We start from the raw sequence: 14,066 nt of genomic DNA, 5'->3' as shown, positions 1-14,066 counted from the left end.
TCCTTCGTGCATGGTAAGTTCATGACGGACCGACCAATATGGATGTACGAGGACAGGAACTGCGGCTTTGTCATTTGGCCATCCTGTTTCAATGAGAGTACGCAGAGCTTTCTGTTCAGGATCTGTGTTTGCTTCAGTTCGGATTTCCTGGACAGTGGCATCCTGGAAACCAGAGAGTTCTGGGTTGTTCCCTTCAAACTCCACACGGTACACCAATTCATCATGGACTCCCTTGTGTGTTGTCTCTGGCAGAGGTGCACGAGAAAGAGTGTCCGCAATAAGGAGTGAGGATCCTTTGCGATACTCCACCTGGAATAAGTAGCGCTGGAGTGTGAGCATCATGCTCTGCAGGTGGCGCGGGGCAGAGGCCAAAGGGTGTTTGAAAATGGTTTCCAGTGGTTTGTGATCACTGTGGACAGTAATCCCAGATTTTCCGAAGAGTAGCTGGTCAAACTTCTGAAAGGCATGCACAATGGCAAGTGTTTCTTTCTCAATTTGCGCATAGCGCTGTTCAGTTGAGCTGAGGGAGCTGGAACTGTAGGCAACAGGTTGCCAATGGACGTCAGGTGATTTGTTGGGATGGTTGACAGGCTGAAGTAGGGCCGCACCAAGACCATATTCAGATGCATCAACTTGCAGTACCACTGGGGCATTTACATCAAAGTATCGAAGGCAGGGAGCTTTGGATACTAACTCCTTGGCTTTTGTGAATGCTTCGGTATGTTGATCAGCCCACAGGAACTCTTGGTCAGCATGTGTAAGGTCACGGAGAGGGCGAACCACTTCACTGAGATTGGGACAAAATTTGGACAGGTAAGTAATGGTGCCCAAGAAACGTCGAGTGGCCGCCTTGTCCTGAGGTTGAGGCATATTCAAAACAGCATTGGTAATTTCGATGCTCGGTTTGAGCCCCTCTGGGCTGAGGACATGTCCCATAAATGGTGCAGTATATGTTTTGAATTTAATCTTGTCAGGATTTAGTTTAAGATTGTGCTGAGAGAGTCGTTTCAAGAGCTCAAATACCGTGTTGTCATGATCAACATGTGCATCGGCCAGGGATTCGCCACGGCCAACCACAATAATGTCATCAGCAATATTGACGACACCTTCCATGCCACAAAGAATATCATGAAGATGACGCTGGAACTCTTCAGGAGCAGAGCTGATACCAAAAGGGAGTCGAGTCCAGCGGTACCTTCCCCATGGAGTGTGCATAGTGGTCAGAAAGGAAGACTCATCGGTTAATCTGATTGTTTGGAATGCATCCTTGATGTCAAATGTGGAGAAAATCTTGGCCCGGTGGAAGCGGTGGATGTTTTCCTCTAGAGTAGGAATGGGGTACACTGGCCTGATGATGGCTTTGTTGATTGTTTGCGATGGGTCTAGGCAAATACGAACTTTCGCAGGTTTTGTGTCAGAGGCAGGGCGCTCACGAACCACCATATTTGAGATCCAGGGTGTGGGTTTGTTGACCCGAATCAACTGTCCCGTGTTAACAAGTTTGTCTAAGGCCTCTTTGATGGTGGGAAGTTTAGGGGCAGCATAACGGTGGGGAGCGGCTTGTATAGGTCGGATATCAGGGTTGAGAGTTAAGGAGAAGGGCTCATCCAGTTCACCTAGTCCCTCGAATAAGTTAGCATAAGCAGACTTTATGTAATCAAATGTTAACTCACCAGGTGGTGGCGGAGGCAGCACTGGGGCAGTGAGCAGTGTATTTGCATTGTCCACATCATACTTGAGAATTCCCATGCGTGTGCTGTCTGCAAGGCCTAGTAGTGGGGCATAGTACTGCTGAGAAGTAATGACTTGAGCCACTATGTCATAAGACATGCCACAATGAGTGCAGTGAAGTGTGACTTGGCCTCTGGTTGGGATGATGGATTTTGAATAATCCAGTAGTCGAACCACTGAGGGTTTAATTTGGATAGGTGGCAGCTGATTAAGGTCATTGACATGAATTGTATTGCATGAACAACCAGAGTCAACTTGAAATCTGAAGTGTTTTGATGGAGGTGATGATGATGTGGGACCGATGTTGAGGTCAACATAGATTCCTTTGGCTGCAGATTGCACCTGATAAACCTCATGAGTGACAATGTAGTCGGTTTGCGGGTCAGCTTCTGCATCTGCAGCTGACTCTGATACAACATGTATGGACGTGGCCTGGCACACTTGTTTCCAGTGACCCCGTTTTCCACAGCCATGGCAAGTGTCATTGGAGGCAGGACAGTCACGGCGGTTGGCATGTGGTGCACGCCCACACCACAGGCAGGTCGAAGCAGTGGAAGGGCCAGGAGGTCGGTCCTTTACACGTCGATTCGGATGGTGAGGAGTCTTGGATTTGTCCACTGCTGGGGTAACCTTATGTGCTGCTTCCTCGAGGTGGTGTTTTGTTATGGCAGATTCAGTTTGCAGTCCAGCCTCAAAGTCGCGCTTTGGAAATTACCTGAGCGAAGGTCAGTGTTGATAAGTTTTCTCTGGCAATGATATCGCTTCGGAAGGGCTTAAAAGTATCATTGAGGCCAATAACAAAAATGTCCCTTTGTAAACGATCGTCTACTGCTGTGGGAAAATTACATTTCTGATATTCCAACCTGACCAGTGTGTGCCAATCTTGTATTGACATACCAGGTTCTTGTTTCAGAATACGTAGAAAATTGTGAGTACTTTGAATGATAGGCTCGTCTCCAAGGTAGTGCTGTGAAAGCTGCACGAGCCATCTAGCTGGATGTTGTTTGTCATCATCAGGAATTTGAGCGTCGATTGTGGTTGTGAGCACGTCCCATTCAGCCGGAGGAAAGGCTCGGCGAAGAGCGGCCATAACTTTCGGCCTTTTTGTTGCGATCCAGTAGTTGTTGCTGTCGACTGCTTTGGCGGGGTCTACATAGTCCTCCATTATGCAAAAATCTCGAAAGTTAGCCAAGAAAAACTTGAATGCTCGGCGGCGATCGTCAGAGTTAGCGTCGAAGATTGGTCGATCTTTTCCCATGGCGGCAAGCGGAGCGAGAAAGAAAACGGTCACAGACTACAGAGGCAAGAGGCCTTCAGGCGATTGCGGGTTCCGAAACTTCTGACACCATGTAATAAGCTACGAAGCCAGTTAAGTTTATCAAGCTTTAATCAAGGAGTGAATCCAAGATGGCTGACTCACATGGTTAACAACTAAGACATACAGGCATCATGGGAAATTAATCAGCCTCGCAAGGCATGATGGCTAACATTGTAACCATCTAAGTCTAATATGAAACAAACTTGTTCTCTTACTTGTTGCTTTTGCATGATGTTTGAGCTCTGATCGCTTGTGAGTGGCATGATACTTGGCATAGCCTTTTTGTACGCATGGTGGAGGATAGTGCTCGGCGCCTGGGTCGGGTATTTGTGTGAAAACTCTGACGTCATCTCCTCCAGGACAGGTTAGGTCAACCCTCTTTACCATGGATTCATCATTCATCATTCTCACTTTTTTCCAGTAGGCTGCTGCTTGGGGGTCTTTAATGTCTGCTGTTCGCATGTCGATATCTGTTTTGGGTTCTTTCAATGGTTGTTTACCTTTCCAACCGGGCTTCTTCTCTTCAAAATGGACTTTTTCCTCTGGTTTCTCCGCTTCTTCGCATATCCATTTCTCCATTCTTTCTGAGGGATTTTTATCAGCCCAATGGAAGAAGTCACATTTCTTCTTTCGACAGCCAAAGAACATACGACCAGGATTCTTTTTGGACTTGGAGATCTTGAGAATGAGAGTGTTTCGACAAAAACACTTGTTTCTTTGTTCCAGGTTTCTCAGCCAGAAGTCTGCCACTTGCTTGTCAAATTTGGCTTGGTAATCTCTTACTTGGTTGGCTTCACAGCTCACAAAGCAGTCCTTGTTGGGGCACTTGTAATATTCCCATAGACCGTAGCAGGTTTCAATCTCATTGTACTCTAACAGAAAGGTTGGATGCTTTGGACAGACGTACACGATTGTGCGATTGTCTATCTCTTCTAGTTCGGTCTGCATTCTTTTGTTTAGATCTGTGATGTATTCCTCTGCATTGAACTCAATGGGGGCTTCTTCCACAGTCACTGAAGGAGCTTCTTCCTTAATTGTCAAAGGATTGTTGGTGGGATTCAATGCAGGTTGTACACTCGTGGATGGGTTTGAGGATTCTGGTGTGATTGCAGGTTTTGCTGGGTCTGCGAAAAAAAGTATTCCAAGGATAAATATGTTTTTGAAATGTTCTTTCGATATGATCCTTTTTATGTTCTTTCATCGTTTCTTTTTTGACTTGATAAATTGCTTTCAACCTTTTCTTCAATTGGATTATTTGTTGCGCACATTCAGTGTTTCTTCTGTCACATGCATACAACCAGTTTCCATTGAGAAGTTGAATCCCAATAAGTGACTTCTCTTTCTTACACAGTTTTCCGTTTTTAAAAATGGTTCTCACACTAACTTCCAGTTGAAAGGTAACTTTTTTGCCTTTTTTGTTGATGTTTTTTGAAGGATGAATTAGCTTCACTTGGAATCTGCTTGTTTGTTGTAGCTATTTTGTTATACTACTTTGCTCACCTCCTTTGGATACTTTTGGCTGGGGTTCTTTTTTGGTACTGAGCTTCTTTCTCTTTCGCTTGGAAGATTCATTGGGTCTTGCAAATGGCTGCACGTGTTTTGAAAACATCTGAAGGTTTTCACCGGCTTCTTCGTACTCTTCTACTTTCACCATGTGATTGAGCGACATGTCTGCAATGAGCGAACAGTGAAAATGTTGAATATGATTGAGCTTTTTTATAATAATGAGTGTCCAATCAGTGATGAGATTTATATTCTGACCATTCACAACACTTCATGACCATGTATGGAAATCAAGTATACACCAATCAGAACGAATCTTTTCTCTACATAAGAGATGAGTATTTTTTCTTTTCGTTATACTTGAAAAAATGTCTGACAGTAAGACCACGGTAAAGCTTGAAGAGAAGACTGTGGAGGACTATGATGTCTTTTGCAGACTTGCAGCCTTCCAATTGTACTTGGGAAGTGCACAGGATAACCTACGGGCTCTTAAAAAGTTGGAGAGAAACGAAGACAAGATGTATCACCTAGAGTTTGGTGTGGCCTCTCCTATCTATCACTTTCTTCAGAAGCAGCTGTGTGAGTGGGGTAAGAAAGGTTTTCACTTGGTACCAACGGCAGATGATATTACAAAGTATCAACCCACTCTACTCTACAACAAACAACAGGTGAAGAAAAAAGAACTGGATGACTACGATGGAAATAAATTCCCAATTCACAAGGGACGAAAGTTGAAGAAAGAAGACCTGGATGAGATTGAAGAGGATTTGGAGAAGTGGGTTTGTGAATTCAACGAGAAGCTTCAGTTGCATAAGACAAAGCAGTTTAAGAGACGAACAGCACCGTCGGTTTGAGTTGGAGTTTGGTTTGGTGACGGGTTTGTACTATCGTATGCAACGTCACTTGATCGACTGGGGCAATCGTGCTCATCATCCTCATCTGGATTCGGTGGGTGCATATTATGATGCACTGGGTGTGAAGTTCAATGATGAACTGGTACTGACAAAAAATGTGATGTCTGTGGAAAAATATGAGGTGACCGTGGAAGAGGAAGAAGAGGCAAGAGAGGCAGAGGCAAAGGAAGATGAGGTTTGCCGACAACACTAACAACACTTTCTAATTTCCCAAGGGTTGGATGAAGATGGGAACCGTGAGTGTATTCCCATGTGACTACCACGTCATCACACTTTTCGACCAATCCACGATGTCATGATTTGTAATATATTGGAATCTTTTGACGGTAAAAAATCAGTTTACCTTTGGTCTTCAGTGACACTAGTTGCACGACGTTAGATTTCAGTTTTGCATTATGTCTTGTTTTGATAACACAGTAAAGAACTGTGAGGGTGATGTTATGTTGTACACCAATAGTAACCAGATTTATGACTTGGTCAAGGATTACATAGAGATTGCAGTGCATCCAATGTTTGGAAGTTTGGAGGGACCAGACAAAGGTGATCTGTTCATCTTTGACTTTTTGAACAATCGTTTTGCTGAAGATTTCAAGATGAAAGTGAGTGAGTTGGAGCAAAAGAGACCTTCATGGAAGAACACCGTCATCCCCTTCATCATACAACAGCATCAACCTGGTGGAAATCCCCTTGGTTTGTTCTTTTTTGATACCATATGGCATGTGAGCTACGACATTGAAACGGATACCATCCATTTCACTAAATCTGCTTACAAGCCATCAGAAATCAGTAGAGGTGATATCTTGTTTGCCACTCAGGCTATCATTTGGAATAGCAAGAATGCCATTGAAGAGCTTCTCACACCAGCTCGTCGAGCTCATCACATCTCGACCAATGTGACTCACAGGATTTCCAATCAGGAACAACTGGGTATTCAGGTTACCTACACCCTGTTCCAATTATGAACTAGATGTCTCTATTGAGAACACTTTCGTCGGATTGTTTCAGAACATTGAAACGTGGAAAGACCGTTTCTTTTATGCCGAAAGGAGTGATGACCAAAAACTGTGTGATGAGTGTGAGGAGGATTTGAAAAAAGCTCTGTATTACAGTGACTATGATGAAGCCTTAAAATGGCATCCCAATTGTGAAAATAGTAGAAAACAATGTAAATATTTTCAATTCGATGTTTTTGACTTTGAAGAGGCTTCGGTCACACTTAAGTTTTGATTTGATCTGAGGTAAACTGTAAATGCAAACGTTAGTTTGATTAAAAGTCATTTGACAACATGGGTTCGTTCTTGTCTCATTACTCTTGTGAGGATTGGAGCGATACGTGTGATAAATGTAAAAGAATTCTTCTTGCATGCAAAAAAGATGAATACAAACTTGTACTGAATGAGTACAGTGACGACCCCGTTTACGAGTTTGAAGAACTGAGACCTTTGGAGGGTAGCGTTTTTAGATTCATCGTATTTTGTCTTTGGCTAGAAAAGCAACCGTTTCCCTATTATCAGTGTCAAAGAATCATAGCAGCGCATCCTTACGCTTGGAAAATTTCTGTCTTCCGTGTGAATTGCTGTACACCATGAAGTTCAAGAAGAAATCCATTTCCTTAGCTCAGGTGCAACGTTTGTATAGAGATCCTACGAAACCCGGTAGTTTAGGTGGGTTGAGTCGTTTTGCTAAAGCCAACAAGATTCCTGTGTCTTTGGCTCGAAAAGCTTTGGAAGCAGATTTGGGGTACACGTTACATAAACCTAGACATCGTCACTTTGAAACTTCCCCGGTGATGGTATTTGGTATCAATCAGCAGTGGGCAGCAGATTTGGTAGAAGTTGCTAACATTTCCAGGTACAATGAAGGAACCAAGTACCTCCTGACGGTGATTGACGTGTTTTCGAAATTTGCTTGGGTGGAACCCCTTAAATCTAAGACGGGTCAAGTCGTGACAGAGGGTTTCAAGAAAATATTGAAAAGAAGTAAAGGGAGAAAACCTGTCAATTTACAAACGGACGACGGTAAGGAATTTTACAACAAGACCTTTCAGACCTTCTTGAAGCAAAAGAACATTCACCATTTTGCTACCAGTGGGGATGCAAAGGCGGCTGTGGTTGAGCGTTTCAATCAAACTTTTAAAGAACGATTGTACCGTTACTTTACGGTGAAGAACAGTCTTTCGTTTCTCGGCGTCTTGCAGAAACTGGTGAGCGGTTACAATGCTTTGAACCACAGGAGCATTAAGATGGCCCCAAAGAAAGTGTCGAACAAGAACGAATTAGAAGTGTGGAACAATTTGTACCTTAATCGATTGAGTTCTAAGAAAAGAAAGAGTAAGTTCAAGAAAAACAACAAAGTGTGATTGAACAAAAAGCATCGTCCTTTCAAGAAAGGTTATCTCCCCGGATGGACCGAGGAGGTGTTTATCGTGACTCGAGTGAATCGTGGAGTTGTACCTACTTACAAGTTGAAAGAATGGAACGGTGAACCCTTGGAGGGTACTTTTTACGAAGAGGATTTACAGAAACTCAATGTGTCCAATGACGACTTGTTTAGAGTTGAGAAAATTATCAAGCAAAAGGGTACCAAGGTTCTCGTACGGTGGAAAGGTTGGCCTGCTAAATACGACAGTTGGATTCCAAAGAAGTCAGTCTATGTAAAGGTGTGAATACAACCAGAGTTTTTCATTTGAAACAAGTATGGAGACAGGTGCAACAAGCGACGACTTTTACCTCACGTTGTTGAGTAATTCTTCGACTCTCGAATTTCCCAGCAACAAGGCGAACAGTTTTCAAAACAGATTACCTCGTCAGATCATTCTGGAAGGACGATGGAAAGCGGGACTCAGTAGTGTTTCATTACCTGATTCTAGTTTGTTTCACCTCAAATTGAATCCTGACGAACAGGATTTGTTTAGAGTAGGCTATTTGTTGACTTCCACGACTGCCCCCTCCGGTGCTCAGCCTACTAATCTTAAGCACAGTCTTTACAGTCACGCAAAACTGCAAGAGTTGTCTCCAGATGTGAATGGAGTGGAGTTCATGAAATTGGTGACCAATTTTTTTGACAAAGATAGAATTGGTGACTTGGTGGGAGCAGATGATGAAAAGTTTTCTCAAACCAACTCACAAGGTCAAGAGAAATCACTTTTCTGGAAGTTCAAGTGGGAAGGAGACGAATTGGTAACGGATAACGAAAATGTGTACAGAGGAAACCGCTCTTCTTCGAGAGCGGCCCACCCCTACTTTTACATAGAAAAAGACTTGGCTAAAAAAAATGGGATGGATAACGACAGACTCTAGGGGCGTGTATCACCTAGGACCCAACTTGAAGCAAGAACTCTTTGACCCTTACTTGGTTCCGAATCTTCAGGACTCGTCTGATCCAGGCGATCTTTATGAAAATAACTCCAACTCTACTAATTATTGTCAACGCATTTTTTACACGGGGGATGACAGTTACTACGGACCACAGGATCATGGGAACATGCTGAGGCTTAGTTACAGGTGTAACTGGCGATTCATCAATTTGAATGCAGCCTTCAATAATGCCGTGGGAAGTAGTTCTTGTTCCCTCATGATATACAGTGATGTTGCTAGTAGTTCGTTTGTGGGAAACCAAGTGACCGATTTGTTTCGAGAGTTTAGTTATCAAAGAGTTGGAAAAGGCATTCAATACTTCGAACCGGTTCACATCCATTACGTTCCACTTCGAAAACACACGCTCGAGATTATAAAAGTGGAGGTGAGTGAAATCGATGGTCAATTGGTTCAACTTGGAGCTGGAAACACAACCGTCACGATTCACTTAGTTAAGCAATGAAAGGTTCTGGTTTAACGAGGTTTCATCCTGATCAGGTACAAAAGGGAAGTGGATTCATACAAGATTTTACTAAAGCAGCTGCCTTGGAAGGTTGGAAAGGTTTAAAAACGGGTGGATTTCCTTTTGTACCTAACATACCAGGTGCTGTTCGTGGTGTAAAGACAGGAGTTAGAAAAGCTGCTAAACGAAAAGCCGACAATTTAGCTGACCGTGCACACAAAAGAGTCAAAAGGAAAATCAAAGACATCTTTGGACCATGAACACCGCATTTCTTCCTCCGATGAATCCCATCTATTCCCAAAGAGTTCTCAGGGTTCCACCTATCATGACTCATGGTAAAAGACGATCTCAACGAGGTGGAGCCATGAAACGAAACAAACGACGATTGGTAGATAAGATTGTCGAAGGAGCCAGCATGTTTTTGTCTGGTCCTGCACCGTCCTTTGCTTCGTTGGGTTTGAAATTGGGTGGTCAAGCATTCAAAGGAATAAACGATAACTACAAGTATTATAAAGGAAGACAACGAGGTGGTGGATTATCACACCGTAGGAAACGTCGAACAGTGAAGACAAAAGCTAAGAGAGGTCGAAGATGAAGAAGATAGATCATGTCGGACATTGCGCCTCACGCAGGTTCGGCAACAGTGTCAAATCCATCACTGAATCTCTTTATGATTCCACCGACGGATGTTAGTGTTTACAGTAAGCGATATGTAAAAATCAATCCGTTCACCACTGGAATTAATCCAGTGACGTTTCAGATCGATCCTCAGGAAGACTACATCGACTTTACCCAGAGTTACTTTGAGTTTGAAGTGGGTTTCAAGAAAGCTGCTGGAGGTAATTTGGTGGCTGTCGAGAACACGTTTCCAGTGAACAACCTGGCTCATTCCATGATCAAACAGCTCAATGTCCGATTGAATCAAACCTTGATTAGTGAACAATCGGACATGTATGTGTACAAAGCTTACATCGAGACTTTACTTCACCACGACCGACAAGATGGTAAAACAATCCTGACTCCCGAGGGATGGCAAAACTAGGTGGACGTCCCTCCACAATACACAGCAAACAATTTAGATAAAGACAGTGATCATGCACATTGGCAAGCTTTATCTGAGAATCAAAAAACAAGCATCGACAAAGCACGAGGTGAACGAAGCAAATATGTAGGAGGCAAGAAAAACATCATGAGATTCAAACCTCACTCGGAACTGTTCAATTTGAACAAGCTGTTGATACCAGGCATACAGATTGACTTACAGATTTACTTCAACAATCCTGACTTCTACTGGAGTTCTGTTGGAGGTATAGCAACAAGACTGGCTGAAGCCGACATCAAGGTGAGCTTGGTTCTCTGTCAACTCTGAATCAACCCAGACATTTACCGAGAATTGGCGGTCAAGATGGAATCCTTGAAGGTAGTGAGTTACCCCACGGTCAGGAGTGAGATCAGAACTGACAGTTTTGCAAATGACAGAAGACAATACGAAATCAACAACCCTTGGCAGGGTAGAGGACCCAACTTGGTGGTAATGGCATTGGTGGACACCCGAGCCTTCAATGGTGATTACACTCGAGATCCCTTTTGCTTTCAAAAAATGAATTTGGCAAGTATCAAGCAACTCTTCAGAGGAGAGGAACACCCGGATGAAACCTTAGAAATCAAGCACGATGGTGATGACTTGGACAATCGAGGCTATTTTCGATTTCTCCAAGCCACCGAATGTTTGAAAAAGGATCGAGGAAACATGTTGACGGAGAAAGACTGGGGTACAAATAGAAACTGCACACTCTTCTGTTTTAACAATGCAGCCAATGGTGATCTCTTCAGTTCAGTCCTGAATCCAAAGCAGTTGGGAGAAATCCGCTACATTCTCAACTTTGGAGGGAATCCACCAGCTAACTTCATGGTTATCTTGATTGCCAAATTTGAGAATCTCTTGGAAATCGACAAGAACAAAGCCGTCACTTACGACGTGTATCAGTGTTAACTATGCAAAAGATTGCTCTGACTGACACTCAATTAAATGAACGTGTTGCAAGTCAACCAATATTACAACAGTATTACGAAGGAACTTATGCCTGTGACGAATTACCCAGGAAACCCGTTAAAAATAGACCGGCTGCCTACATCGTGAACACAGATCCAGCAGGTCAACCTGGTGAACACTGGATAGCTCTTTGGACACATGATGGAGTATGTGAAATCTTTGATAGTTATGCAGTACCTTTAGACGTGTACGGAGAAAAAACAACGGATCCTCTTTATGCATGGTTGGAAAAATGGTGGAAGATGAATGTCAGGAGAAACGCACATGCCCTTCAGTCTCTTAGTAGTAAAAGTTGTGGAGACTATGCCTTCTTTTTGTTGAACAGAGCCCAGGGAAAAAGCATGAATGACTTTCAGGACATGTTTACTCAAAGAGATTACAAATGGAACAACAATAAGATAGGAAGAATGTTAGAGAAACTGATAGTGGACGAAAGAAAGTTTCGCGAAAAAGCACATCAATTTAGACAATCTACTAGACTTTCTCAGGGTATATGTCATTATTTGTACATGATGTAATGGTTATAAATTAAAAACTTACTTTATAGTTTACTCTTGAGTTGATGTTCGTGTACTTCGTCAGGGAACAAAAATGGTTCACCAAAATTGACGGTCTTGCAAACGGGACAAAACTGATTAATGGGATGTAATCCAAAATTTGCGTAAATTCTGCAACCGAAATGAAACCAACTCCCACAGCAGTGAGTCTTGGTGACACAATGAACACGGTTGGCACTATTGGGATGGTCGTAATATGCTTTCGAGCAGAACAAACAGAATCTGGATTCCCATGGACGACTCATTAAAACCTGAAAAATGAAAAAAACATCCATATAAACTCAAAGTGAATAGTAGATCTTTCATTTGGAACGTGTGTCAAGTATGGCTAAATGTTCTGCTTTTAAATTTCATACTCCTTCGAGTATCATGTGTGTTGGACCTAGTGGAAGTGGAAAAACGTTTTTCACGACAGAACTGGTCACGAAAAACCTACACTTGTTTAAGAGAAGACCCAAAGCGATTTATTTTTGCTATAGTATCTGGCAACCGAGTTACGACACCATGAAGAAAAATGGTGTGAAATTTTACCAGGGTATTCCAGACACAAAGTTATTACCTAAATGGTTTCCTAAAGGAGGTTTACTCATCATGGACGATCTGATGGAGGAGGCAGGAAAAGACAAGAGAGTCTTGGATCTTTTTACCAAAGAATCGCATCATCGCAATATTACGGTCATGTATTTGAGTCAGGACATGTTTCCTTCAGGAAAGTTTGCCAAGAGTATTTCAAGAAACGCACATTACGTCATCACCTTCAAGAATCCTAGGGATAATGTGGGTTTGCAAAATTTACTGACGCAAGCGTTTCCCATGCGTTGGAAGGAGGTTCTAACCACATACCAACGAATAACCCAAAGACCTTATGGTTACATGGCATTGGATTTTCACCCCAGTTCCCCTGACAATGTGAGAGTGGTGAGTCACCTATTAGAATCAGAAGGTCCTAATCATTGTTATCAGTTCAAGCAAAATGTTGAGAAGTGAAGATGGGTAGTGGAATGATTTCGTTTGGGCTTTGAGTCAGTATCGAGACAAAGGATGTACAAGAAGACAAAGAACTTTTATTAATTTTGTGTTGTATGAAGCTCACGGAGTGAGGGATTTGAGAAGAAATGTCGTGGAGTATGAAGACCAAGCGAAAAGAGCCTTCATACAAAGAAAACACATGGTAAAGCGAACAAGACACGTGATAGAGTATTTGATTAGAGACACGAAGTGGAAACACTTCATTTGACAGCAGAGATTGACCAACAAAGCTTGGTTCCAACATGCTAAGAAGCGAGCTTGAGTGGTGGCCATACTTCATCTTCTTTTTAGAAAAGACAAAACAGCATTTACTCACGTCACCCTGGGAAATCGAGGTAGTTAATAGACTACTAGTAGAATGTGACGGTATCAGAGACTTACGTAGAATAATGAATGAAGTAGAAAAAACAAGCGTTAGGTCAGCATAGGATCACATCAATGGATATCCAAATTTGGGTATGAAGTTGAGACGCGATATAAAGAAAGCCAAGCACGTTGCCGAAATCATTCATCCCTTTCGTTCCAAGCGAGTGTGACCTCTACTTTTACAGGATGTGTGAATCAACGATTGACAATGCACCCACTATTTTGGAAAAATGGTTAGTTAAAAGAGGACCTATTGAGGATGTGTTGAAGGAAATTCATGCTCCTAAGAGCTACGAATTGGTTAAACCACATGATGGAACCAATAAGACTCTGTCTACCTGGTTAGAACAGGGTGCAACTCTCCAAACAGCAAGACACATGGAGGATCACAAGCAGCATCTTTGTCATAGGAACGAAGTCAGAAATGACATGGGATGGGTGAAAATTCCTTGGTTCAAGAGATTCGTGAATGTTTTGAGAGCCAATTACAAACTTGCAAACCTAGGTGACATTGATTATCCAGCTCTTAAAAAAATGAAATGGGCAGTCTGTCCAGCCGAAGTCTGTGAATTGGCTGACGAGCATAATGAGACCTATTTCACTGACGAATTGCACGAGTGGCACGACATGATTCAGAAGAGTATAAGAGGTGAGGAAGACAGTGACGAGGACAGTGACGGTTACGAGAGTGACGAGAGTAACATATCTATGATCACCAGTCCTGGTGAAAAACGAAAACGACCTCAAAGAAGTATTAGAATCGCTGAGATAGAATG

The 14,066-nt window shown here is 42.7% G+C and overlaps 3 protein-coding genes across 3 annotated transcripts; 2 read left to right on the top strand and 1 right to left on the bottom strand.

Moving 5' to 3' along the window:
* Positions 1-2,019: 2,019 nt before the first annotated feature.
* Positions 2,020-4,737, bottom strand: LOC145501857 (uncharacterized). The gene is made up of 2 exons (XM_081481243.1): positions 4,550-4,737; positions 2,020-4,173 (listed from the first exon to the last, which is right to left on the bottom strand). The coding sequence occupies exons 1-2, from the start codon at positions 4,716-4,718 to the stop codon at positions 3,215-3,217; spliced, it is 1,128 nt and encodes a 375-aa protein (XP_081337369.1). The 5' UTR covers positions 4,719-4,737; the 3' UTR covers positions 2,020-3,214.
* Positions 4,738-9,892: 5,155 nt separating this feature from the next.
* Positions 9,893-10,327, top strand: LOC145501853 (uncharacterized). The gene has a single exon (XM_081481237.1). It carries the CDS (start codon positions 9,893-9,895, stop codon positions 10,325-10,327), a length of 435 nt encoding a protein of 144 aa, XP_081337363.1.
* Positions 10,328-10,690: 363 nt separating this feature from the next.
* LOC145501851 (uncharacterized) lies at positions 10,691-11,278 on the top strand. The gene has a single exon (XM_081481234.1). The coding sequence runs from the start codon at positions 10,691-10,693 to the stop codon at positions 11,276-11,278; it is 588 nt and encodes a 195-aa protein (XP_081337360.1).
* The last annotated feature ends 2,788 nt before the right edge of the window (positions 11,279-14,066 follow it).

This window comes from Orbicella franksi, chromosome 10 (assembly GCF_964199315.1).
Source record: "Orbicella franksi chromosome 10, jaOrbFran1.1, whole genome shotgun sequence".
Classification (NCBI taxonomy): Eukaryota; Metazoa; Cnidaria; class Anthozoa; order Scleractinia; family Merulinidae; genus Orbicella; species Orbicella franksi.
The sequence above is the reverse complement of the archived record's forward strand: the minus strand, read 5'-3'. Positions and strand labels throughout refer to the sequence as shown.

Excerpts from the sequence above, each read along its gene's own strand:
- LOC145501857 (XM_081481243.1), bottom strand. The coding sequence starts at position 4,718 with ATGTCGCTCAATCACATGGTGAAAGTAGAAGAGTACGAAGAAGCCGGT. Across the intron at positions 4,174-4,549 it reads GCCAAAAGTATCCAAAGGAG|ACCCAGCAAAACCTGCAATC; the intron begins GTGAGCAAAGTA and ends TTTTTTTCGCAG.
- LOC145501853 (XM_081481237.1), top strand. The coding sequence starts at position 9,893 with ATGTCGGACATTGCGCCTCACGCAGGTTCGGCAACAGTGTCAAATCCA.
- LOC145501851 (XM_081481234.1), top strand. The coding sequence starts at position 10,691 with ATGGAATCCTTGAAGGTAGTGAGTTACCCCACGGTCAGGAGTGAGATC.